The 26,294-nt window shown below is 38.0% G+C and overlaps 3 protein-coding genes across 3 annotated transcripts in view; 1 reads left to right on the top strand and 2 right to left on the bottom strand.

The window, feature by feature from the left end:
• Positions 1-966: 966 nt before the first annotated feature.
• On the bottom strand, positions 967-3,789 carry LOC120634235 (snRNA-activating protein complex subunit 4). Its single transcript, XM_039904710.1, has one exon. The coding sequence runs from the start codon at positions 3,709-3,711 to the stop codon at positions 1,357-1,359; it is 2,355 nt and encodes a 784-aa protein (XP_039760644.1). The 5' UTR covers positions 3,712-3,789; the 3' UTR covers positions 967-1,356.
• Positions 3,790-4,154: 365 nt separating this feature from the next.
• LOC120634348 (DNA mismatch repair protein Mlh1) lies at positions 4,155-19,498 on the top strand. The gene is made up of 12 exons (XM_039904861.1): positions 4,155-4,399; positions 5,458-5,521; positions 5,607-5,806; positions 7,578-7,848; positions 9,686-9,842; positions 10,449-10,532; positions 11,834-11,976; positions 13,361-13,604; positions 13,740-14,256; positions 16,601-16,737; positions 17,947-18,072; positions 18,665-19,498. Exons 1-12 carry the CDS (start codon positions 4,287-4,289, stop codon positions 18,964-18,966), a joined length of 2,358 nt encoding a protein of 785 aa, XP_039760795.1. The 5' UTR covers positions 4,155-4,286; the 3' UTR covers positions 18,967-19,498.
• Positions 19,499-22,356: 2,858 nt separating this feature from the next.
• Positions 22,357-26,294, bottom strand: part of LOC120634171 (DNA replication licensing factor Mcm6) — a 61,304-nt gene continuing 57,366 nt past the window's right edge. Inside the window, exons 11-15 of the mRNA XM_039904598.1 lie at positions 25,760-25,953; positions 24,720-24,838; positions 23,770-23,895; positions 22,625-22,770; positions 22,357-22,525 (exon numbers count right to left, since the gene is read on the bottom strand). Coding sequence (XP_039760532.1) covers positions 22,406-22,525; positions 22,625-22,770; positions 23,770-23,895; positions 24,720-24,838; positions 25,760-25,953 — 705 coding nt within the window. The 3' untranslated portion in view covers positions 22,357-22,405. The remainder of the gene's footprint in view (positions 22,526-22,624; positions 22,771-23,769; positions 23,896-24,719; positions 24,839-25,759; positions 25,954-26,294) is intronic.

The following is a 26,294-nucleotide window of genomic DNA, read 5'->3' as shown; positions in this document are numbered from 1 at the left end:
CAATATTTGCTGTATCAATACAAGATTTAATGATACTGATACTTTAGAATTATAAAAACATAGAATCCGGATCCTGGATGGTACTTTTTGAAGTTATACTTCTCTTGGAATGCTTTCAAAACACAGACATCTTAAAAATACAATGACTATCATTGAATAATAAATTAGACAAGCACTGGAGCAGTGGGTCAATGCTCTAATAGTAATGTTTACTCTATAATTTGCTATTGTCCAGGAAGAATTCTGTACTTCAATGGGGTCAAGCCTGCAATTTCGAAAACACCTCTTTATGTGTAAAAAAAAAAAATTGTTTAAATAATAAAATAAGCAAGTAAAATAGCTTAAAACAAAAACTAACAAATTTTTATTTACAGTCCGATCCGAACTTTGTCGTCGCGGAAGTTAGCTGACAGTGTAGCTTCGCGCAGGTAGTATAATTGAATTCTACGCACGAAGTTCGAGAAGTTATAAAGTTTATTTTTGACTGTACTCATCATTGTTTAACATTCCATATCGAAATTGGCTTATTATAGAATAGTATTTTTTTTTTTATTCTTACACTCCTTAGGCTTTGAACATTCTCAGTTATGTGCCCTTATTGAAATTGTGTGTTCAATTGTTTTAGTGTTTGATCAATGACAAACAAAACTAAGGATGTAAAAAGAATTCAAAAAACAATTATCAAAACTTTTCAAATTTCGCGCATAAAAAATCTTCCACTAAATTTTTTCAAACAAACTTGTACTTTATAGAGATTTATAATTAAAAAAAATTGTAAGATTCTCATTAGTACTTTTTGTCATTAATCAACCAATGACACACAATTTTACTAGCAGACTTGGCTCCTTACAATTTATATCAACTAAACAGATGTCTTACTTCAAAAAATAAAAGATCAGTTCAGATTTGTTGGTTAATGATGTGGTATACAAATAAAGAGTTAAATAATAATAATAATACATGTGGAGAGCTCCTCGCTTAATATATTAGGTAATATGCACCACATAACTTTTTGAGCTGTGTTTGTTTTACACTATTAATAAATTAAGATAAGGCCAACAAATTGTAAGCATTGTGTGAACCTGTTATTTACAATTATCCTGCATTTCTATGTGTTGTACAGTAAAAATGTATTCATTCATTCACTCATATATCATATTGACACCTCTATCTTCAAAAGTACATTGATAATTAGCTGATTTTTAGATATGAATTTGATTTCTCTTCACAACTCCATCCATGCGTGTTACGAGGTTGCATTATTAACAAATATCTTATACCCTCAAAGCTGGGTATATGATACATCTCTCTTACTAGTGAAGTATAAAGTTCAGAATTTATTAAAAAAAAAAAACATTACTCCACGAGAGAGTCAAAATAACTTGCATCATTATTAATAGTGTGGTTATCATCCGACTCAACCATATCGATGGTAGTTTCATTAACATCTCCTATTTTTTTCAAATCAGGTAGTGGCAATATAAAATTAAAATTTTCCGTGAAATTATAGTTCTCATAAGTAATTAATCTTCTGACCGATTTTGATGGAGATACATAATTTTTTAAATTGGTTTTACAATCTTCCGGTGATGCATTAGAAAGAAGCATTGGCCAGAGGAATAGAGTATTGAAACGCTCCATTAACATGGTAACCTGATCTTTTACCATAAGATTTCTTTTGATTAGAATATTAACATTCTTTGTCTCGTCCCTGTCTGATTTAGGGCTGATATAATAGGACATCAGTTTTTTGCACCCAGTTATCGTCGCATAATGCGGTGGGAATACATAAGACAGCTTTCCTAATGTGCCATTTCCCCAAATGTCTATCTTTTTATCCATTTTGACATTTTTCACAGCATTTTTTTTTGAATATGACCTAAATTGAATAAGATTTGCGGCCATTCCTGGATCTAATAAGCCTTGAAAAGTGTTACGTGCAGGGCTATTAGCAAACTTGTGTCTATTTAATTTTGCTTTCAACAACATAAGAATTTTTTGTAATAATGTAATATTACAATTCTTCATTTCCTCCTCAACTGTATAGTTATCTTGTTCTTCTTGACAGTGTTGTAACTTTTGCGCCTCCAAAAGTCTTGTGTTCTCTGTAGTAAGAACTGCTACAATTGCATCGTCTATAACTTCTTCAGGCGAATCTCTTGTAATCTTTTTCTTTTTTTTGTCAGTCACTTCAGACTGTAAACGTTTTTTTAAACACTCTATGGCTCTGTTTAGATCTTCTGTTGACTTTCCATGCCCTAATCGTCTAGCACCACGTCTTGGTGCATGAGAAATGTCTATATTAGGATTTCTTCTCATCCATCTAGATAAAGTTATGTACCTGGTTCGAATGTTCACTCGATCTTTTCCAGGAAAGTATTGTGATACGGTTGAAAAATTTGTGGACACATCTTGGGTAGCTACAAGTTGAACTAATTTACGATCTTCATCTACTGTCCAAACTGCTGAAAATCGTTGCTTCATCAAGACATGGTATCTATCTCGACACTGTGTCACGGATCGACCTTGGAGATATTCCGTCACTTTTTTGAAATTTGGCCCAAAATGTTGTACACAAGTGAGTATAACGGAATCTTCCTCGGGTAGAAATTTGCCTTTCCTAAGTTCACATAGTCTGAAAAACTTATTATAAATTTGTACTTTTGTCCTATTTTCCATGGTAGCTGCAACTTTTCCCCACGGAATGTAGTTATCTTCTTTATAATATTCAATTAACCTCTTAAGGTATTCTTCTTCTTCTTTTGTCCATTTCCGACTTGTAAATGTGTTATTCATGTTAGTACGGAAGTAAACAAAACATTGGTAGTTTGTTCTGCCAGTGCCTAGCTCCTTAGAAATGGTATCCCAATCCTGCAGTTTTTTCTCAAAAGCAATTTTCTGCAGAGATATATGTTCAGAGCGGGTCCAAGTACTTTTATTTATTGACGGATGTAAGAATAATCTCCAAAGAGATCTGTATTCCTGAGCACTGTGCCTATCACTTAGTTTGTTTGCAACATAGTCCCAGTCGTAATCCTCATTTATGGGAAGAGCTAACGCCTTAAGAGGAATTTTATCTACACAAAGGATCTGCCGCTTGAGATCCGATATGGTTTCCTCAATTTCTTTTGAATTTGACTCTTTGTTTTCACGTTTCAGATTTGAAATTTTTTTTTCCAGTTCCTTTTTTTTTTTCTCCTTCGACATCTTCAAAACGAGCTCCGTGAGTTGGCACTTGTCCTTAACGGTCCACCCGGGGACGGAGGATATCCCAGAGAAGTTGTACATTTGGTATTTAGTCATGAGTAAGGTATCCTCGTTTTCAGGAGCTGGGAAGCCCCGGTTGTCTTTAAAATACGGCTTCCCGCAGTTGACGTAGCGGAAATTGTCTTTGTCAAACCTGTCGAACTCGGTCATTTTCTGAACTTCGATAAGTCTTCGACGACACTCTGGTAACCTTGCTTGCAGTATACTTTCCAGCTTTCGTAATTTATCATCACACATTCTGTTAAGAGCCAGAGCTGTTTCAGCTTTAGAGCTTTCCCCGTAACTAGACGAAGCGCTGCAGATATTTGAGCCAGATATGGAGGCTTCTCGCAGTTCAGCACTTGGCCCGGGATCCTCACTCTCTAATACAGCGTTCAATTGTTCTAAATCTTGCAGGTCATTTTCTTCGTCACTGTCTAGGTCGCTTACATCAAAATCACTCATATTGATAGGTTAATAATTGATTAAAGTTGAAAAAAATTTCAAAATATAATTTGAGTACAGCTGACCACAGCTGACGGATCATGGACTAAATCATAGATTCATAGATAGTATAAATACCTACATTATTTGAATGACTTTATTGTTCATGTGTATTGTTCTGTGTTTATTTACTGGTCTGTTTGTGCAGCTGACGAAGTCATAGAGTAAAGTCTGACAAGACAAAGATCAAGTGTGTGGATGCTACATGAGGTTTTCGCAAAAAAGTAAACTTCTCAGTCTCCGTGTTTTCGCCTTTTTTCTATATTTATAATATTCTACTTTAAACACTTAAGATGTGGCTGTATGGTGATATACCTTTGCTTTTTCCCTATGGAAAAAAAATTAAAATGATAATAAACTATATAGTCTAAGTCTAAGTCTTTAGTCTATGTTTAAAATTCAAAACTAAATAGGTACTGATTCAATTTCAAAATAAAATACAAAATAAACTGAGAATATATTATGCGAAGTCTGAGTGTAATTGGAGTAGTTATCTATGTATATAATTTAAAACCATTGATGTAATATCCAATAATATGGGTGAACCAGGAATAATTAAAAAATTGGACGAAGAAGTCGTGAATCGCATCGCAGCCGGTGAAATAGTTCAGAGACCGGCCAATGCTTTGAAAGAATTGATAGAAAATAGGTAAGATTATTCATTTGAATTCAGAATTACATACATGGAACTGTAATTTAAGTCTATACTAATAATAAAAATGCTAAAGTTTGTTTGTTTGTTACCTTTATGCAGCACAATTACTGGCACCAATCTTAATTAAATTTAGCTCTAAAATAGCTTGCATGCTCGAGACAGACATAAATCACTTTTGAGCTCTAGAAGTATATCTTATCTTCGTAGTTCGGACACGCTCGGAGTCATTGTTCATGTGTTCGTACGATTGAAGCATAGTAGATAAGTTAATAGTTTTTTATACAGCACTGCAATAAGTGAACTCACATACATTGGTCCTTTAAGTTTTAAAACTTGTACTGGAGATTTTTTATCACTTAATATTATCTGCCTGCTTAGTGTATAGCCTGAATAGACAACACTACTTAAGACTGGTGAGTTTCTTGCAGAATTCTTGGTAGAATCTGCCTTTCCATCTTCTTAGTAACTTCAGTCTTGACAGACTAGTTGTTGCGGTCAATTAAGTGTTGTGGCTCGCAAGACAAAGCTGTAGTTTGCATTTCTAGTACATTTGTATAATGGTCACAATATTTCTCAGTCCGTCCATTGTGATTGTGATCTTCCGCAAGCTCTGCTTCGGGATAAAAAGTATCCTATATGTTGACCCGGAATATCAGCTACAACTATACCAATTTTATTTAAATCCGTTCAGTAGTTTTCACGTGATGCCCGGGACAGACAGACAGACAAAAATTAAATAAAAATCTGTTTTGGACACAGTACCCTGGGCAAAATTTTCAAAATATATTAAATGTACAGAAATCATCCAGTTACAGATTATTATAAGTATAGATTATACTCGTAAGTATTTACGCTTATTATTTATAAAAATATACATCAGTCATCTTAGTACTCAAAACACATGCTACGCTTACTTTGGGGCTAGATGGCTTTGTGTGTATTGTCGTAGTATATTTATTTATTTATTATTTACTATTAAATGATATTATAATAAACATACTTAAAAAGACTGATGGCATGAAAGATGTGTAACAATATAGTAATTTTTTCAGCTTAGATGCCCGCTCAACAAATATAATTATCACTGTGAAAGCTGGCGGCCTAAAGTACCTACAGGTGTGTACTCTCCTAAAAACTTTATTTCTTTAAATTGTACTAAGAAGTTGTTAAGTTTTATGACGTCTCAAACTTTTCTCTACAGATACAAGACAACGGCACAGGCATACGGCATGACAACTTAGATATAGTCTGTGAGAGGTTCACCACCTCAAAGCTGTCACACTATGAAGATCTTCAGGCTATCAGCACCTACGGTTTTAGGGGCGAAGCCCTAGCGAGTATCAGCCACATCGCCCACCTGACCATTCTGACTAAGACTGCTCATGATAAGTGTGCCTACAAGTAAGTATGGTTTTTTAAAACAATTTTTTTTTTGTTGTTATTGTACAAAACATTTATAAAAATAATATTATAATTATTAAAATAGCTTATACCTTCATCATATGAACCCATTACCGGTTATTATAAGATGATAATATACAATGTGTAAATAGTATAAGTCTGATGCGGATGCGGAAGCGATGCTGAGACTGTTAAAGAAGACCTCAGGAAACGCATAGAAGCATTTGAGATGTGGCCTTTCAGACGTGTGTTGGCCATTAGTTGAATTCAAAAAGTATCCAATGAGGAAGTTCTGCGACGCGTCAACCCACGGCGCACTTTTGCACACCATCAAGATAAGAAAAGTTGCATATCTGGGGCTAAGGCAACGAGAGATATGAGCTCCTTCAACATATCATGATGGGAAAAGTTGCAGGAAGAAGAGGCGTTGGTCGCAGAAAAAAGTCCTGGCTTCGTAACATCAGAGAGTGGACCGGAATCGCGACTGCAGCAGAATTATTTCGCCTCGCGAAAGATAGACAAGAATTTACGAAGCTGACTGCCAACCTTCGCTAGTCGGAGAGGCACCGCAAGAAGAAATGCCTCTGAGAAAAAACAGATGCAGCCCGAAAAAAATCAACTCCTGCCACTTATTTAATCTATTATAAAGATACGCGACGAGTAGTGTAGGTACTATGCGCGTGTCAGTCTTTTACCATCAATAGGGTCGCCATCTTCTTCTTCTTTAGAACTTTTTTTGACTGAATATTGATTGAGGGTGATTCCTTATGAAATATACCTATGCACCGTTCAGCAGTATTTCGTAATGCGGTTACTCTTTGTATAATAGTGTTAAAGGTCTTTTTAATTTATCCTACGTTCCTATGTGTCGTCTGATTCGCACTTAGTTTGTTTTTTCTGCTTGGCATCATCGATATCATCATTAGTAACCCATTATTTGTTTTAATATGGTCTCCTACCAGAATGGGTTAAGACCGTAGTCCACCACGCTGGCCCAGTGCGGATTGATGGACTTCAGACTCCTTTGAGAACATTATGGAGAACTCTCAGGTGTGTAGCGGTGATAGCCCATTGGTGAGGACCTCGGCTTCACTTTTGGGGGGCCGAGTTCGAAACCCAGCACAAACTGTGAAGGTAAACATCGTCAGGAAACCTGCAGTCCTGAGAGTTCTCCATAATGTGCTCAAAGGTTTGTGTAGTCCACCAATCCGCACTGGACCAGGGTGGTGGACTACGGCTTTAACCGCTTCTCATTGCGTGAGGAGACCAGTGCCCTGTAGTCGGCCGGTAATGGGTTGATATGATGATGAGGAGGAACTCGTTACCTTTCTAAGTTATGTGCGTTTTAAGCAATTAAAATATCACTTGCTTCAACGATGAAGGAAAACATTGTGAGGAAACCTTCCAATTTACTTCTACTGATTACAGTATAATATTAGTATGCCGTATAATTATATTATTATTGTAATGTTAGTATAATTTGACGGCCGATTGACGCAGTTTGCAGCGACCATGTTTTCTGAGTCCAAGGCCTTGGGTTCGATTCCCACCACTGGAAAATGTTTGTGTGATAAGCAATGAATGTTTTTCAGTGTCTGGGTGTTTATATGTACATATATTCTTAGTATTTATGTTTATTATTCATAAAAATATTCATCAGTCATAACAAGAGCTACGCTTACTTTGGGGCTAGATTAATTTATTTATTATTATTTATTTTATTTAATATATTGTTATTATTATAATTTTAGTTAAATATTATAAATTACAGGGCGTCTTACGAAAACGGCAAACTCAAAGGTCCCATAAAACCCTGTGCAGGCAATAACGGCACCCAGATAACTGTAGAAGACCTGTTTTACAATGTTCTGGCCCGCAAGAGAGCCCTGCGGAGCCCTAGCGAGGAGTACTCGCATATAATGGAAGTTGTAGGGGGTTACGCCATCCACAACAGCGGCGTGGGCTTCACACTGAAGAAGTTTGCTGAAAACACTGATATAAAGACTCCTATCAAATCCACTGTTATAGAAAATGTCAGAATTGTAAGTATAATCAAGGCCCTACACCAATTTTATCTCAGTAGACTATCAATGACAAAATGTACTAAGGAGAAAAAAATCATCAAAATATCAATACAGGGCACGGGTCTAATATCACTATGAGAAGGGGTTAGTCGTAGTCGTAGTCTTAGTCGTAAGGCCGTAGTCCACCACGCTGGCCCAGTGCGGATTGGTGGACTCTACAAACTTTTGAGAATTCTTGTTTTCTTCATCGTTAAAAGCTGTTGTTTAAATTGCTTTAACAGAAATTGGGGAAATAATATCCAAATAATATGTGTGTGTGATCAAAATCTCCTTTTCCCCGCTGTGCTTGGCAGGTGGGCAAGAAAATTATATCCCTTGTCAGTGGATGTGAACGGGAGATAGCCTTTTCTCTCTAGCTAGCCATGGAAGTGAGATCGCAGTCATGTGTTATCATCAATAGCCTGTAACAGTCCTCAGGGACTGAAGGCCTCTCCCAATGAGGGTATAGTAGGAATGGTAGTAGTAGTAGTACAGAACACGCTGCTGCCAGTTCTCCGGTATATTCTTTTAGTCGCCTCGTACGACACCCGTGGAAAGATTAATTTTTATTTAATTTAAACAACTTTATTGCATAATAAAGGAAAAACAAACAGGAACACTTACATTAACATAAATTAAATGCAAATGGCGGCCTTATCACTAAAAGTGATCTCTTCCAGGCTACCTTAACTATTGGAATAAGGCAATGAGAGATGGGAAATCGCAATTCTAAATTAAAAAAAATATATATAATATACATAAATAATTAAAGATGGAAGATGTGGGTGGACTGAACTGTATTCGGATCTACCATCACCACACGGCACATCATGTGTTATGGTCAGTGGCGTGCATAGAGGGTATGCAGATTAAAAAAAATATATATATACTTCGACACTACAAACATTGCCATCTAGCCCCAAAGTAAGCGTAGCTTGTGTCATGAGTACCAAGATGCCTGATCAATATTTTTATGAATTATATATACCTACATAAATACTAAGAATATACATACATATAAACACCCAGACACTGAAAAACATTCATGCTCATCACACAAACATTTTCCAGTAGTGGGAATCGAACCCACGGCCTTGGGCTCAGAAAGCAGGGTCGCTGCAAACTGCGCCAATCGGCCGTCAAAAATATCCGGATGATATAAAATGAAGAAAATCTCCAACTTATACAAAACTTAAGGATAGCCATTGTAAGATTTATAAAAAGCCTACCCTTAAGTATTTATAACTCGTACTGGAGATTTTCTTCATTTTATATCATCTATGCACGCCACTGGTTATATTACCTAAGTCGCCTCGTACGACACACGTAGGAAGAGGTTGGGTGGTGATAATTTCTGATCTGCCTTCACTAAACGGCACGTCATGTGTTATAGTGGAATTAAAATAAAACCCTACCAGCCCAGTACTATGCTCTAAAAACCTGTCCCATGAGAGGCCGGGCATTCAAATTCAAAATTTCTTTATTCATGTAGGCCTATCACAGGCACCTATGAAGCGTTCATACATATATGTTTACATAATTGTAAGGGGATGGTGATAACTTCGTACGCCAACTTAAACCTAAAGCTACGAGGGTTCCAAACGCGCCCTGCTCTAAGAAGAGCCTACAAAAAGCTTTGTCGGGTAATTATTTTTTTGTTATCACAAACCCACAGTAAATTTATGTCAAGGTTTGAAGCTAAAGCAATTCACACCCAATTTTTTTTTATCGTCTAAGTAATCCTTAACATTTGCCCGGCGGAAGACTGTTAATAGAAAGATGATTATGATTTTGATAATGTTTATTACGTTTTCAGATCCACGGAAACTCCATAGCTCGCGAACTGTTGGAAATAGAGCTAAAAGACCCGACGTTGAAACTGTCCGTGCACGGGTACATCACTAGTGTGAACTATTCACACAGGAAAGGCACCATGTTGCTCTTTATTAACCATAGATTGGTTGATTCACCTTGTAAGCACTTTATATTTATAATTCCATGCCTTCTCGTACTTCAGGGATCCGGGAAATGCCAAAAAGTATATTTAAAAATCAAAAGTATTATAGGCCACTCGTATCATCTCAGAGACAAGTGCCTTAAGCACCACGTTGGCCACTTGGCCAACGTGGTGCTTAAGGCACTTGTTGTGCGGATTTGTAGACATACACACGCACACACACTCGCACACACACACACACACACACACATCCACTATTATATACACACACACATCCACTATTATATACACACACACACACATCCACAATTATATACACAAACAAACACACTCACTCTCTCACACACACACACACGAACGCATGCACACAGGCACACAAAGTACAGAATATGGAGCTATAGGCGTATTTAACACCTGCTTACCCTACGCGTAAAGGGGATATAGACAGATCTCTTTGCAAAACTGTTAATGGAATAGTACTTCTAATAAGAAGACGTTAAGGTGAAATTCGCTCACAGCTACTTTGCGCGGTTCATGTAATATTTACCTAATCTTCAATAGTGCGAGCCAAATTCAACCTTAACATCATAACAAAACGGCTTATAAGGATTTTCTTTTTTAGCAATACGTAAAGCGGTTGACTGTGTTTACGCAACGTATTTACCGAAAAACACACACTCTTACGTGTATCTGAGCTTGGAATTAGGTAAGTTGGTATAATCTGAAGTATTAAACTAAGTATTTAACTGTGCGCCTATTTTACTACTCGAGTTTTATTTAATCCATCCATTATTAACTTTTAAACTTCCAGTAATTAACCGATTTAAAATAAATGAGGAAGTTATCAAATATGTGTTATAATTATTGTGAAACTCTTTAGAATAATATTTTAGGAATCAATTCCTACCTGTAAAAAGGCAGCTGACAGTATTGTCTTTAGACCCCGATTTCTGACTTCATCCGGAACCATAATCGAGGGGAGTTTGGACTAAAGTCCAAAAATCAACAGTCTAATTTTCGTAGGGCCTTTTGAGTTGGACTCTCTCTTCCTGATTTTGTTCAGGGATCAGCACGGCTAGCATGGGCGGAAGACAATTCTATCCACAGGGAAGGATAAAAACGTATGTTCTGCCACAGCTTTATCAACTCTCAGAGCACTGACGCGCAAGTGGAAATTATATCCAAATAATGTGTTCGACGGCCGATTGGCGCAGTTTGCAGCGACCCTGCTTTCTGAGTCCAAGGCCGTGGGTTCGATTCCCACAACTGGAAAATGTTTGTGTGATGCACATGATTGTTTTTCAGTGTCTGGGTGTTTATATGTATATTCTAAGTATTTATGTATATTCTAAGTATTTATGTATATTGTTCATAAAAATATTCATCAGTCATCTTAGTACCCATAACACAAGCTACGCTTACTTTAGGGCGTAAAATATTAAAAATAATATTTAATAGTAAACGGGGTAAAATACTCCTATTCCATGTAAACCTTGTCAGGCGATATAATCGGGGGAAATAATATATAACTAGCCCCGGTGGCGTTCAACTCCCGGCGAGCTTATCTCTCCCCCCACTCCTCGATAACATTGTTACAACCCTTGTGGTTTTCAGTTAAAATTTAAATCAAGTTTTTTGTGTTTTTTTTTTGTTTTCGAGTGAAATATGAACCTATCTTTTTCTGTCGAATCAATTTCTGTCATTTCTGTTTGCTAAATATATCATTTTCATCATCATCGTCGTCATGTCAGCCAATGGACATCCACTGTTGGACATTGGTATTTTTGGCGGGAGTTCCGAATACCACTGTCTTGTGCAGCTTGAGTCCGGCGAACTCCTGCGACTCTCTTGATGTTATCCACCTCGTGGGGGGTCCACCGACGCTGCGTTAACTTGGGACACCAACGTCCATCGGTTCTCCGAGCTAGGGTGCTCCGCCCACTGCCACTTTAGCTTCGCGAATCTTTGAGCTACGTCGGTAAAACTGATTGTTCGATATTATTTTAGACCCCAAAAACGTTGATGTGAACGTGCATCCGACGAAACACGAAGTTCAGTTCTTGTACGAGGAACAGATCGTAGAGAAAATCAAAACTGCCATAGAGAGTAAACTTCTGAGCTGTAACTCGTCGAGGGTTATGTACACTCAGGTATTGCTTACCATCTTACTCGTTACTACACACAGACATACTTGACGTTTCAAAAGTGCTTATATTAGGCCTACTTGAAATAACTGATTTTTGAATTTTTGAATTTTTTTATATCGATCCAAAAATATTTTTATGAATTATGTACATTGAGGATTTTTGAAAAAAAAATTACAGGACCCTCTAAGACCGATACTGAAGCCGAATCTAACTGTTCTGTTATTTTTTGTCAATCTGTCTGTAGTTTAGCCGCCATACAATTGTTAAGAAAGTTCATACATTTTCTGCAAGAATTTTTGGGTACTGCGTACGCCAATGTCCTTGAGAGTATTAAGCAAAACTCTCTCTTTTCCTTCAGCAATTGATATTTTACTGTGCAACTTTGTTATTTAAATGCACATTACCTTGTCCTGCCTAAGGAAAGCCAAAGCCTTACGCACTGGGCACATACAACATATACTATTATATTGGATAGAGGCGTTACTTTGCGGAATTCCTTGATATACTATGAAAATTAATATTACATATATACTCCGCGAAATGCCGGAGAATCTGTATGGTGCAATTTCCGAACCAAACAGATGTTCAGCAATGTATTCTCTTAACACGCTTCCCTCCGACACCGCAGCATCCTCAGGAAATATTGACTTTATAATGAATAATTGTTAAAGGATATTGAGTTTATAAAAGTTTGAAAGGTTGTTGAGAGCTTTGTATACCCGCTTTACGCGTAGGTATGTAGGTGTTAAATGTGTCTAGGGTAGCATATCCTATATTTTGGGTGTCTGTGTGTGCGTGCGTTGCGTTGTGAGCGTGCGTGCGTGTGTGCGTTTGTATATCTGTGTATGTGTGTCAACTTGTCCTGACGATGCTCTGGTGTCGGAGCGAAACGTGCGTAGAGAGTACATTGCCGACGATAAAGAATCGAGTTTTCATGACGTTCTAAAAGGCTTGTGTAGCCTATAGTCTAGCAAACTGCAATTGGCATACGTAGTGGACTTTTGGACGACCTCCCTGGCGGTGAGCGCTGTGGTTTTCAAGTTCGAGGGGTCCCGGGTTCCATTTCCACCAGGGGCAATTTGGGCCATGGCTTGTTACCACCCCACCGACAAAGACGTGACGCTAAGCGATCAAGCGTTCCGGTGCGATGCCACATAGAAACCGATTGAGGTTTTGGGTCAAATATAGCTGACACACTCCCTTACGGGGTAGCCCGCTGCCATCTTAGACTGCATCATCATTTACCCCCAGATGAGATTGCAGTCGAGGGGAATGTACTAAAAAAAAGGATTACAGCCTAAACCTTTCTCATTCTGAGAGTAGACCCGGGCCCTGAGTGGGCCCTTAATGGGTTGACGATGATGATGATATTAAATCGATTTTTCAGTCCAGGTTACCAGGCGCGACTATGGTTGAAGAGATCGTAAAGAGAACCACCGATGGTGCTAAAATATACGCAAAAGATCTCGTTAGAGTAGACTCCGATACGCAGAAGATAGACAAGTTCTTCAGAGTCGCTGACAAACTAGCCAAAGAGAATTCATCACCACAGACAGACAACAAAAAAGATTTAACGACTATAGAGAAAAGAGATTCAACAGTCGTAGGCATCAAACTGGATGGAAGAAAAGGTATCGTAGATATATATCTGTCAACGCGTAAAGGATATGATTTTTTTTTAATTTGCTCTGCTTCAGCAATCCGCACTGGGCCAGCGCGATTTCAACGCACTTGACCTTTTTTGACCTTGAAAGTTTTATTTTCAGAAATAGACAGAACAAATAATTTATACCATAATGCAGAACAAAATATGGATGTCGATATGACTGAAGGAATACGAACAGACAATAAAAACATCGAAAATCCAAATAAAGTACGTTTTGTATTCGAAGATTCTGACCATTTGAATGATCTAGAAACTTCTATAATGGAACATGACAAAAGCAATGATCCAAAAGATTTGAACGATCTAGAAAGTTCTCTGATATCGGAACCGAACAAAGCAAACGATCCTAAAGAAACTTGGAAATCTGCAGCGGTTGATAATGCAAATATTACGTATATAGATCCGAAAGAATCGTTCAAAACGAGGACTTTTAAGCACGAAAGAGTCGAAACGAAGTTGACTAGCATTAAACAGTTGAGACTGAGCATTGAGAATAAATGCAATATGAATTTGAGGGAAATATTGGCTAACCTGATATTCATTGCGTGCATAGATTGTCACAGATCTCTGATACAGCATTCGACAAAACTTTACTTGTGCGATACTACTAGATTGACGTGAGTTTTCCATTTTTTTACAACTATCAGTTATGCTTGAGTTTATTTTATTGGTCCTATCATGATATGAAGCTTACTAGCTGTTGCCCGCGACTTCGTCTGCGTTTGATTTTGTTTTTTCATGTGGTATTAAATTTAGTTGTAGATCTAAAAAAATAAAGTATTCAGTTGTTGTGTTTGGTTTGCTGCTGTCCGCTGAGGAGTTCTGTCCTCTATCTCCAACCACAGTTTGGTCAAAATTAAACACATATCATTACCCCTATAGTACAAAAATAATTATTTAAATCGGTTATTATTTGTCGGAGTTATGGTGTAAAATCGTCAAACACTCATCCCCTCTCCCAAATTAACCGAGCTTTATGTCAGCATAAAAGTATCCTATATCACTTCCAAGAATATGTGTACAAAGTTTCCTGAGGATCGGTTAAGTAATTTTTGCGTGAAAGTGTAACAAACAAACTTACATTCACATTTATAATATTAGTAGGGATAGCCTTCCTCGGTAAATGGGCTAGCTAACACTCAAAGAATTTTTCAAATCGGACCAGTAGTTCTAAAACTCTTCAGCTTTAAGCGTTGTACTATGCGCGTGTTGTTTTTATCTACAATAGGGTTGTCATAAGTAAACACTTAGAATCTTTTGAATTAGTTTGTATGGAAAAATAAATATGCTTATATGGATTTAAAATGTTTACAGGGTGATTCCTTATGAAATATAGTTATGCACCCTTCAACGGTATTTCGTAATTCCGTTACACGTTGTATATTAGTTATAATATTAAGCCATTTATGATATCGCTCGCGATACGATCGTAGAAAAGTAATTTGAAGTTTCTATTGAACACCTTTTTATGTTGGAGGATCTTCGTCTATATATGTATTTATTTATGTATTATTAGAAGTGTATTATTATGTTTTAGTATATATATTTGACAGGTTATGAATATATATAGATACTAGCGGACCCCAGCGCCATCTGTTGGGCTGATTTGTGAATCTAAACCATCCATGGTGCCACTTAAACGCATACCAAAACATTCATCGGTCAAACCGTTTAGGAGGAGTTCAGTGGCATACACACGCACACAAGAGATATATATATATATATATATATATATATATCTTTATATATCTAATAAAGATATATTATAATATAGATATTGAAGTGATGGCGCATTTGGTAAGAGCTCAAATTGACTTCCGGGGGCCATAGTTCGAATTCAGCTTGCACCTCTAACTTTTATCAGTTATGCGCGTTAAAATATAGTAATTAAAATATCACTTGCTTCAACGGTGAGGGAAAATATCGTGAGGAAGACTGTATGCCTGAGAGATAGATAGATAAAGTCTTTATTGCACAAATTAAAAGTGAAAACAAGAAATACCAAAAACAATAAAAATATATAAATAAGATCGCAAAGGCGGTCTTGTCGCTTTTAGCGATCTCCTCCAGACAGTGGCGTGCACTGGGTTTCTTACCAGGGTATGCATACAGAAGGAAAATTGCATAAAATGGAAAAAAATCCGCTTATACGGGCTATATTAAAATTTTAGGGTATGCAGTGCTTTTGTGCATGTATGAAGTGCACGCCACTGCCTCCAGACAACCCTTTATGGTAGAGAATTAAGTTTTGAGTTCTACATAATGTTCTCAAAGGTGTGTGGAGTCCACCAATCCGCACTGGGCCAGCGTGGTGGATTACGGCCTAAACCACTTCTCATTTTAAGAGGAGACCCGTGCTCTGTAGTAGGTCAGTAATGGGTTTTTGTGATGATGTTGATATTTATTTAGTTTCCCCATCTGCCATGCTTCTACAACGTTTTCTTCATACGAATTTGGCTGCCTGGAAGAAATCGCTATGTAGCGATAAGGCCGCCATATGTTTTTTTTTGCTTTTGGTGTTGTGTACAATAAAAGTATACTAGCTGACCCGTGCAACTTCGTCTGCACCAAATCGGTTATTACCGGAAAACACGAATAAAATGACATTTTCTAGAAATGAATGCTAGCTAGATCGATTTATCGCCCCCGAAACCCCCTGTATACTAAATTTCATAAAAATCGTTGGAGCCGATTCCGAGATTCCAACTATATATATGTAACAAGAATTGCTCGTTTAAAGATATAAAATTCATTCATTCCAATTGTAGCCAAGTGCGTATTATTAGTTATAGTAGACACGGATGATGACACCCAGCTAAGTTTTCTGTGAGCGTTCGGAACACCCGAAGTTTTAGTTTTAAGTTTACGAATGTAGTTATCGCCATCATCTCACTACCATGTAGGTCTATGTGCCTATTCGAATACAGAAATATTTCACTTTGATTCGTCGATAATTTGCAGCGAGGAGTTGTTCTACGAAACAATATTGTACGATTTCCAAAACCTCGGCCTGATAAGATTGTCGAACCCGCTACCCCTGGAAGAGCTCTTCGTACTGGGCCTCAGGTCACAGGAGGAAGAATGGAATCCAGAACTGGGTATGTCAAAATGTTTTATCATTTGATTTTCTCGCTCGCAATCGAGGAGAAGTTTTCGAATATCAAACTTTATTTCGTCAAAGTAAAATGGGCTAAATATTACTCGCATTAGAGTCACTAATCCGGTCCTTTTTTATTGTAATAATCCACAAGTTTAGGACGTCTCGTATACAGGGGGCAGGTGTCTTTTACGCAAGTTCAGGACGTCTCGTATACAGGGCGCAAGTGTCCTTTACGCGTGTTTAGTACGTCTCGTATACAGGGGGCAGGTGTCTTTTACGCAAGTTTAGGACGTCTCGTATACAGGGGGCAGGTGTCTTTTACGCAAGTTTAGGACGTCTCGTATACAGGGGGCAGGTGTCTTTTACGCAAGTTTAGGACGTCTCGTATACAGGGGGCAGGTGTCTTTTACGCAAGTTTAGGACGTCTCGTATACAGGGGGCAGGTGTCTTTTAGGCAAGTTTAGGACGTCTCGTATACAGGGGGCAGGTGTCTTTTAGGCAAGTTTAGGACGTCTCGTATACAGGGGGCAGGTGTCTTTTACGCAAGTTTAGGACGTCTCGTATACAGGGGGCAGGTGTCTTTTACGCAAGTTTAGGACGTCTCGTATACAGGGGGCAGGTGTCTTTTAGGCAAGTTTAGGACGTCTCGTATACAGAGGGCAGGTGTCTTTTACGCAAGTTTAGGACGTCTTGTATACAGGTCATAAATGCTTTTAACCTTGTTTAGTACGTCTCGTATACAGGACGCTAATGTCTTTTGCGCGTGTTACGAGAAGTCCTAAATTGGCATACTAGCCAGTTTAGGACTTTTCGTATTAAGGTCGCAGGTGTCTTTTACGAAAGTTTATGACGTCTCGTATACAGATCGCAAGTGTCTTTTACGGGTGTTTTTACTTATGACAACCCTATGGAAGACAAAATACCGACACGCGGTTATTACCAACGCTACGCGACGCGTACCTTATAAGGTGACAGGATTCACATGATTTTAATTTGACATGTGATATTAGGGCTGAATCTGATTCCTTTCAGTAAAAATTATGGCAGTGGTTTACCCAAAAACTATTAAGTTTTCGGTTACACAGACAAGTCTTAAAGACAGTACATAACGTACCTTTAACGCCTGTGAAGTGTTATTTCCATTTTCATTAACACGTATAATTTTTAAAAATAAATGTAAATCTATTAATGATAGAAATAATTGCAGGTGACATGCGAGAATTGTCGCAACAGATGTGTAAGTTGTTGGTCAGCAAGCGAGCAATGTTGCTGGAGTATTTCTCCTTGGAGGTCACCGCGCAGGGAGAACTGTCTGCCTTACCTTTGCTATTAGGTCAGTATTGCATACCTTGACGGCCGATTGGCGCAGTTCGCAGCGACCCTGCTTTCTGAGCCCAATGCCGTAGGTTCGATTCCCACTACTGGAAAATGTTTGTGCGATGAGCATGAATGTCTTTCAGTTTCTTGGTGTTTATATGTATATTCTAAGTATTTATGCATATTATTCGTAAACAATTTCATCAGCCATCTTAGTACCCATAACACAAGCTACGCTTACTTTGGGGCTAGATGGCGATGTGTGTGTTGTCGTAGTATATTATTTATATATGTATTTACACCCTAATTTTCTTCCGCTGACCATGAATGAAACCATTTTTGTGTTCGATTCCAGTGCCAAGCGTGAGTTGAGTACGTTTACTTATTCTATCGTTAGCCAATCCGCACTGGGCCGGCGTGGTGGACTTGGGCCTAACCCTTCTCACTGTGGGGGGTGACCCGTGCTCTGTAGTGGGCCGGTAATGGATTGATATGATGACTTGATCTTTCGTCATAGGACGCCATCATGGTTACCGTGTAATTCTTATGAACGCATCAAAAGTGCCTACTTGAATAAAGATATTTTTGACTTTGACTTTGACTTTCAGATAACCACACTCCATTTATGGGTGCATTACCTATATACCTAGTGCGCCTAGTCACCGAAGTCAACTGGGACTCCGAGAAGGAATGTTTCGACACGTTGAGTCGACAAACAGCCATATTTTACTCTCAACCCAATCCAGATACATTGGAGGATGCGATCAAATCGAAAATGTGGAAACAAGAGCACGTCATATTTCCCGCGATTAGGAGGAACTTTTTGCCGCCCACAAGCTTCGTCGGCAATGGGGCGATATTGCAGATCGCCAGTCTTAGTGATTTGTATAAAGTTTTTGAGCGCTGCTGAATTATGATACACACTAAAGAAAACTTAATAAGCAGAAATCGAATGATTTTTGAATATAACTGACCCCTACCCCGAGATACGAGGTCGAATACGAGCGGTCAATCAACCCAGCCATCGCCAATAAACCAGTTATTCAGTATTCAAGCTGAAGATGTTCTCCAAGTCGGTATATTGGATAAAGACAAAGTTTATATCAACATATGGCCTTACCCAAAAACCCAGATGTATCGCAGTATTAGAAGTAACAGTTAATGGAAATTATGTTTTTATGGAACACTGGCCTGAACTGTGATATTATGTAAATAGAGTTTCAGCCAGTCATAAGTAAGGAAAAAGTAATATTCGTATAGGTATTATGTCAAGGTCTTCGCGATAGAAGATCGAAAACGAGCGGTCAATCAACCCTGCCATCGCTCGTCTAGCAGTTATTCAGTACATATTTGTTTTTTTTTTTTAAGTAGAAGACAACAATTATATTTGTCATTGTTACGTTGTTGATTTTAGTGAAATAAATGGTTTGTTTGTATTTTTCTTCCCGATTATTTGTTGCCCAAGTTCTTCGTCGGCGTAATAAGGTTTTAAGATATCCCGTGGGAACCGTTTGTTTTTCTAGGATAAAAAGTAGCCTATATTACTCTCTGTACTTTCAGTTTACCTATACCAAAAATCAGTCAGTTGATTAGATGCTTAGTTAGGGTGTTAAGGAAGGAGAAACAAACAATCCTGTGATTAGTAAATGAGGGTAGGATTAGAGGTGGGTAGACATCGAATAAATTGAAGGAATCATTTATAGGCGATGTGTATACTATCGACTGTAAACAGAGCAAAACTTCGCAGGACATGAGAGGAAAATGACCTTCAAAGTGCCGCCGGTGTCCATGAACCTGAGGCGTGGGTGTCAAGCCTCATAAGTAATTACACGGGCAGCCAGTGCCGGATGAACCACTTAGCAAGAGTTGCTACGGGCCCCGCGTATTTAATACCGCTCATCTCTGCCTGACTGACTGACTGACAGACACGCACATAGACATCACCTATATACTACACTATTAAGTACCCACAAAATTGTAACCTATAGATAGCAAATACGTACTGTATTTAAGATACGCAGTGGCGTGCAAAGGGTATGCAAATAGAAGGAAGATGGCATGAAATGGAGAAAATCTTCTCCTTTATGGAACATACAAAAATTTTAGGGTAGGCACTGCTTTTGCGCTTGTATGAAGTGCACGCCACTGAAGATACGTATTGAGTATTGAATTGTATTTGTACCACTATACTTAAGAACCATTTTTTAGAATGGGCTACGGGCCCCGCGCTTACTTAATCAGGCACTGCGGGCAGCATCAGCAATGATGTTAAGAGGCAGTATAAGCATGGCGGTAGTACGAGCTCGGCTACAAAACGCTCTACTATTACTAATAGAAGTACAGTCTTCGAACTTACGGATCTGAAACTTGGTAGCTTACTATGGGCCAGAGTAACTCAGCGGTCGATAGAGAGAGCTAGGAGTATCTCTACGTGATCAAATCAGAAATGAGGGGATTCGTAGAACTAGAATTACTGACATAGCTCAGCGAGTAGCGAAGCTAAATTAGCAATGTCCTAGCACTGGGAACGACCTACCTGGCATTCTCATTATCTGAATTTTATCTGGTCTGGTCTGGTAGGAGGCTTCTGCCGTCTCTGGGTGTAGGGTTACGATACGATGGTGCCTGCCAGAAGCCGATTTGGGGTATGAGTTTAACATGGCTGCGAGCAGTTTATCCTGTTGATGTCCCATCAGTTCAAATTTGTAAGATGTGTGCGTCACGGCTGCATTCTTTCACCCATCTTATTTAATGCGTTTTCAGCCAATGAAATAGCAGTCCATTATCCAGGGCTAACATGTAGTAATATAAAAAAAAAAAGAATAGACATTGGGATCCCTAAGTGCTGGAATGGTGGCACCACGCCGGTAAACGCAGCGTTATTAAGCAAAAAAACCTATGCCCATCAGGGGATGTCAATCGTCAAGAAAAGATTATGATGACAACTCATCATATCAACTGATGGACGTCCACTGCTGGACATAGGTCTTTTGTAGGGAGTTCCAAATTCCTCAGTTTTGTACCGCTTGTGTCCAGCTCGCCGCGATGTCGTTTGTCGAAGACGAGGTCCCCGACTTCTAACGTCAACCGGACGTGGGCTCGCACCACGTTCTCGGAAGCGTGCGGATTAATCACCGTCCGTAACCCTTTCACTCCAATCGTCGCCTGAGCCGAGGTTCGGCCTCACATGAGGCGCCCTCAGGCCGACGATCCCTTCGCTTCTTCGAGCCCTAGGGTTCAAACTCTTCCTGGCAGAGCCCCATTCCGAGGCTCGCCAACAAGCCCGCGTTACGCTGTTAAAATCATTAGGGTTAATCAGCTACACACAATCCGAAAAAAAAAAAAAAAAAAAAGATGTCGTTTGTGGGCAGACTCGTTGGAGGTCGACCAACGCTGCGCTTACCAGTTGCTGGGCTGCCATTCCAGCACCTTGGGGCTCCAACGTTCATCCGTTATCCGAGCTGATATAATTTTAATAATAATAAATAATAAATAAACTACGACATTACACACATCGCCATATAGCCCCAAAGTAAGCTTTAGATTGAGCTATGGGTATTAAGATGACTGATGAATATTTTTATGAATAATATACATAAATACTTAGAATATACATATAAACATCCAGACACTGAAAAACAATCGTGCTCATCACACAAACATTTTCCAGTTTTGGGAATCTAACCCACGGCCTTTGACTCAGAAAGCAGGGTCAATATCAAAATTCATTTATTTCAATAATATAAGCACTTTTGACACGTCAAGTCTGTCTGTGTGTAGTGATTCTACCGCCGGTTCGGACGGCAGATTCTAACAAGAAGCCGGCAAGAAACTCAGCAGTTGCTCTTTTCCAATATCAACATTTTACATTTTATAATTCATTTTTCTATCTTGTGAGATGAAAGCGGAGCCGGAAGCTTCCAAGCAACCTTGTCATTAAAAAAAATCATCAATTGTATAATAACCTCGCTGTAATAAATGTGTTTTAACACATTCTTTAAACTTATGCATTGGTAGGTCCAAAATTACCTTAGGAATCATATTATAAAAGCGTATACTCAATCCCACAAATGACTTCTGTACCTTTCGCAGACGATATGCAGATGTCACTAATTTATGACCATTTCTTACAAGTCGACTGTTTATATCCACTTTTTGTTTATAAAGTCTAATATGTTGTCTTACTAATACTATATTGTTATAATATGTATGCTATAATATATATATATATATAGGTCGCCGCCCAATGCCGCCGACTGTCGCAGTCGGCCGATAATTAATAGTAATAAATGAAAGTATGTGTAAATTCAATGATTTATTATAAAAAGGCCAGCTTAACAAGATAATGTCTACGCGTCGACGACGTAATTCGGATGCACCACCAGCAACGGGTCGTCTTCCACCTCTTGCTCGGAAGACTTCTGCGTTGATTTGAGACCGGTCGTCTGTAGCGGGATTATGACTTGGTCCTGAAATAAATTAAACATTAATCAGAGAAATGTTATACTAATCTTGTTAAAATATAACATAGAGCGATCAAAAAAAAGTTTTTTTTGGGTGATACTCACGTGGTACATGAGCCGGTCAATGACCTTCTCCACGAGGGTCTTCCTTTCAACCAGCTCATCTTCGCTTTCGATGTGACCCTGCGATACTAACTGCTCGAGGTACCAGCTGACTACCGCGCTCTTTCTCATGCCCGAACTCTCCTCGCCTGGACAACACAAAAAGAAAAAAAAAAATTTATACTATAGTTAAGAAGTACTAAGAAGACGGACTTGTGCCAAACTAAAAACAGAGCAAGACTTAGGGGTTAAGGCTCATGTGTCTGTAATAACACCGGCAACCACTCCCTTCAGACAAATACTAATAATAAATATAATAGTTATACTAATATTATTCTAGTTCGACAGCCGAGTGGCGCAGTGGGCAGCGACCCAGCTTTCTGAGTCCTAGGCCGTGGGTTCGATTCCCACAACTGGACAATATTTGTGTGATGAACATGAATGTTTTCAGTGTTTATCTGTATATTATAAGTGTATAATACACTTATAATATATTAATTCATAAAAAAATATTCATCAGCTATCTTAGTACACATAACTACGCTAACTTTGGGGCTATATGGCGATGTGTGTAATGTCGAAGTATATTTAAAAAAAAAATATATATATACACAATATACTTAATATACTACTATTCCACGGCTCAGAAAGCAGGGTCGCTGCACACTGCGCCAATCGGCCGTCCGAAAAAAATGAAATTGTTAAAACAAAAAAAATATTCAAACAGTTATTTAAAACAAAAAGTTCCTGAAAACTATTTTTCTTAAACTAATATTTATTTTTAACAGTTTCGCACATCAGTACGCCCTTTGGACGGAGGCCTCCTCCATTCCTTTCCTTGCATCTCAGACGGCCGATTGGTGCAGTGGGCAGCGACGATGCTTTCAGAGTCCAAGGCTATGGGTTCGATTCCCACAACTGGAAAATGTTTGTGTCAAGAACATTAATGTTTTTTCAGTGTATGGGTGTTTACCTGTATAGTATGTTATTCCTAAAAATATTCATCCGTCATCTTAGTACCCATAACACAAGCTACGCTTACTTTGGGGCTAGATGGCGATGTGTGTATTGTCGTAGTATATTTATTTATCTTTATCACGCGTAAGTTTTTGCCATGTAGTGCCCACATATAAACACTAAACCCTTACCTTTAGATTCAGCCTCGACCTCTTCTTTCCTCATAAACACAACGAGCATGTTGCTTAAAGACTTGTACTCCTCAAATGATAACGTGAGCTTCTTTTTGGGCGCTTGGTCTCCATTCACTGGCTCCTCTGCAAAAAAAAACATGTATTAAATACTTTTAAGGTAATTAAAGGCTTTTTAAACAAAATAACGCCGTAAAATATAGTTCGAAGAAATCTATTAAAAGTTGATCTTTGTCTGTGAGCTGAATAATTGGATACCATTACAAAAATTAAATAAAAAAACCGATTTAGGTCATTTAAAAGGATATGTTACCAAAAACGAGCTACTTTGAAACCATTGGAAAAAAATCTAATGCAATTATTTAAGAGTAAATTATTTTTAAAATGTGTTTGTTGTTTATGAATATTGTTACTAAACTTTCCTATTTATTTTTGATAGATTAATATTCATTTCATTAAATAAATTTAATCTGTAATACTTAATAATAAGAATTTAGTATTTTTATTAAACCAAGATATTTGTAGATAGCTAGATAGAAGCGGCGATAGCCAATCTAAAATCTATACTTATAATAAAACTGTAACTGGAAGATTTCTGTACTTTTGATATATTTTGTAAATTTTGATGGGGGGATGTTTTATAATAAACACAGAGTCCAAAACAGATTTTTATTTAATTTTTGTCAGTCTGTCTGTCCGGGCATCACGGTTAAACTACAGTTTTAAATAACATTTGATATAAAATATGAAATAAATATAAATAAAACAATAACAACTTACTAACTTAGTATACAACGTAAAATAATAGTAGGTACATAGTTAGCCACGATTATTATATATATATATATATATATATATATATATTATTCTAGCTTCTCGATTGACTTATACGAGGACGAAGTCGCGACGGTCCGCTAGTGTTAAATAAATACGTATATGAAGTAATTTACCTCCGTTAGTCCCGTTCGGCGTATCTTGATCCACGTCCATACTGGGTTCATACTGCGGATCCTCTTCGTCTAAATGTATATCGGGCTGTTCAACTCTGATTATGGATTTATTGAGTAATCTGAAAGTTAGAGTACCGATTTGAAATTGTATCCATAAAAATTGTGGTTTGCTATTGTTAAAAAGAAATTTATTACTATTGAATTAAAGATCATAATCGCGCGTGACAATTTAAGGTGGTCAAACGTATTCTCGGAACTTACTTTCTCATATATTCAAAAGTTTTTGAGCCATTATTTTTTCATAAATATACTCTGTATTTTAGGCCACTGCAGTTGGTTATTAATTTTTTTTTTTTTATATATAGACAAGTGCTTGATTGCAATCACACCAGATGGTAAGTGATGATGCAGCCTAAGATGAGGCGCGCTTGCCTAAAAGATGCTTTGAAGACTTATTTTTTATGTTTTCCCGGGGAGATTAAAGTTTCATTTTTTCATTTATTTGATTTATTCAGAATATTGGTAAGGGTACAGAATTGACACAATAAACATGGTGCCACGATAACTGTTGCAGTAGTATAAACTGTGTCGCAACAATTAACGCCCACCTCCAACAATAAATGTATAGTACCAATAAAACAAAAGTAGAACATAGTAAATGCCAATAAAAAAAAAAGAGAATAAGAGTAAATTGAACAAAGATAAATAAAAACAATGATTAAGTTTCAAAAACGAAAATTGGGCTAAAGATATAACAGAGTGGTATCCTAGAGACGGTAAGAGAAGAAGGGGAAGACCATTCCGAAGGTGATAGATGACTTGAGAGCGACAGCAGGACCTCTGTTGACAAGAATAACCCATGATCGCGAAGCATGGAAGAACCAAAACAATCAAGCGTGACCAGTGTAAATAAATAAACCAAATAAATAAATAAATGAGTTTCAAAAACCAAAAAAAAAAAAACAATTATAACATGCAGCGACTTATTTAGTGCGGGTGTGTGTGTGTGCGCAAGTGTGTGTGTATATGAGTTTGTGTACCTGTGCGCCTCGTGCACGTGGTTTGGTGTGACGTGTCCGCTGCAATGCATCTTGGCCAGGGCTTCGGCCAACCGCACCATGGACTCCAGTTGGCGCACCGTAATACGCCACGCGCCCCCCGCGGCCCCGCCCCCCGCCCCGCCGCCCCGCGCACGCAGCGAGCTGTAGTACTCCACCAGCAACTTGCCCGCCTCCTGTTTATAAATGTGAATGTAAGTTTGTTTGTTACGCTTTCACGCAAAAACCACTTAGCCGATCCATATGAAACTTTGTACACATATTGTTGGAAGTGTTAGAAGTAATTTAGGATACTTTTTATCCTATACTAATATTATAAATGTCAATGTAAGTTTGTTTGTTACGCTTTCACGCAAAAACTACTCAACCTTTCCTCATGAAACTTTGTACACATATTGTTGGAAGTGTTAGAAGTAATATAGGATACTTTTAATCCTATACTAATATTATAAATGTCAATATAAGTTTGTTTGTTACGCTTTCACGCAAAAACTACTAAACCGATCCACATGAAACT

The sequence above is a fragment of the Pararge aegeria genome, chromosome 23 (assembly GCF_905163445.1).
Source record: "Pararge aegeria chromosome 23, ilParAegt1.1, whole genome shotgun sequence".
NCBI lineage: Eukaryota > Metazoa > Arthropoda > Insecta > Lepidoptera > Nymphalidae > Pararge > Pararge aegeria.
The sequence above is the reverse complement of the archived record's forward strand: the minus strand, read 5'-3'. Positions and strand labels throughout refer to the sequence as shown.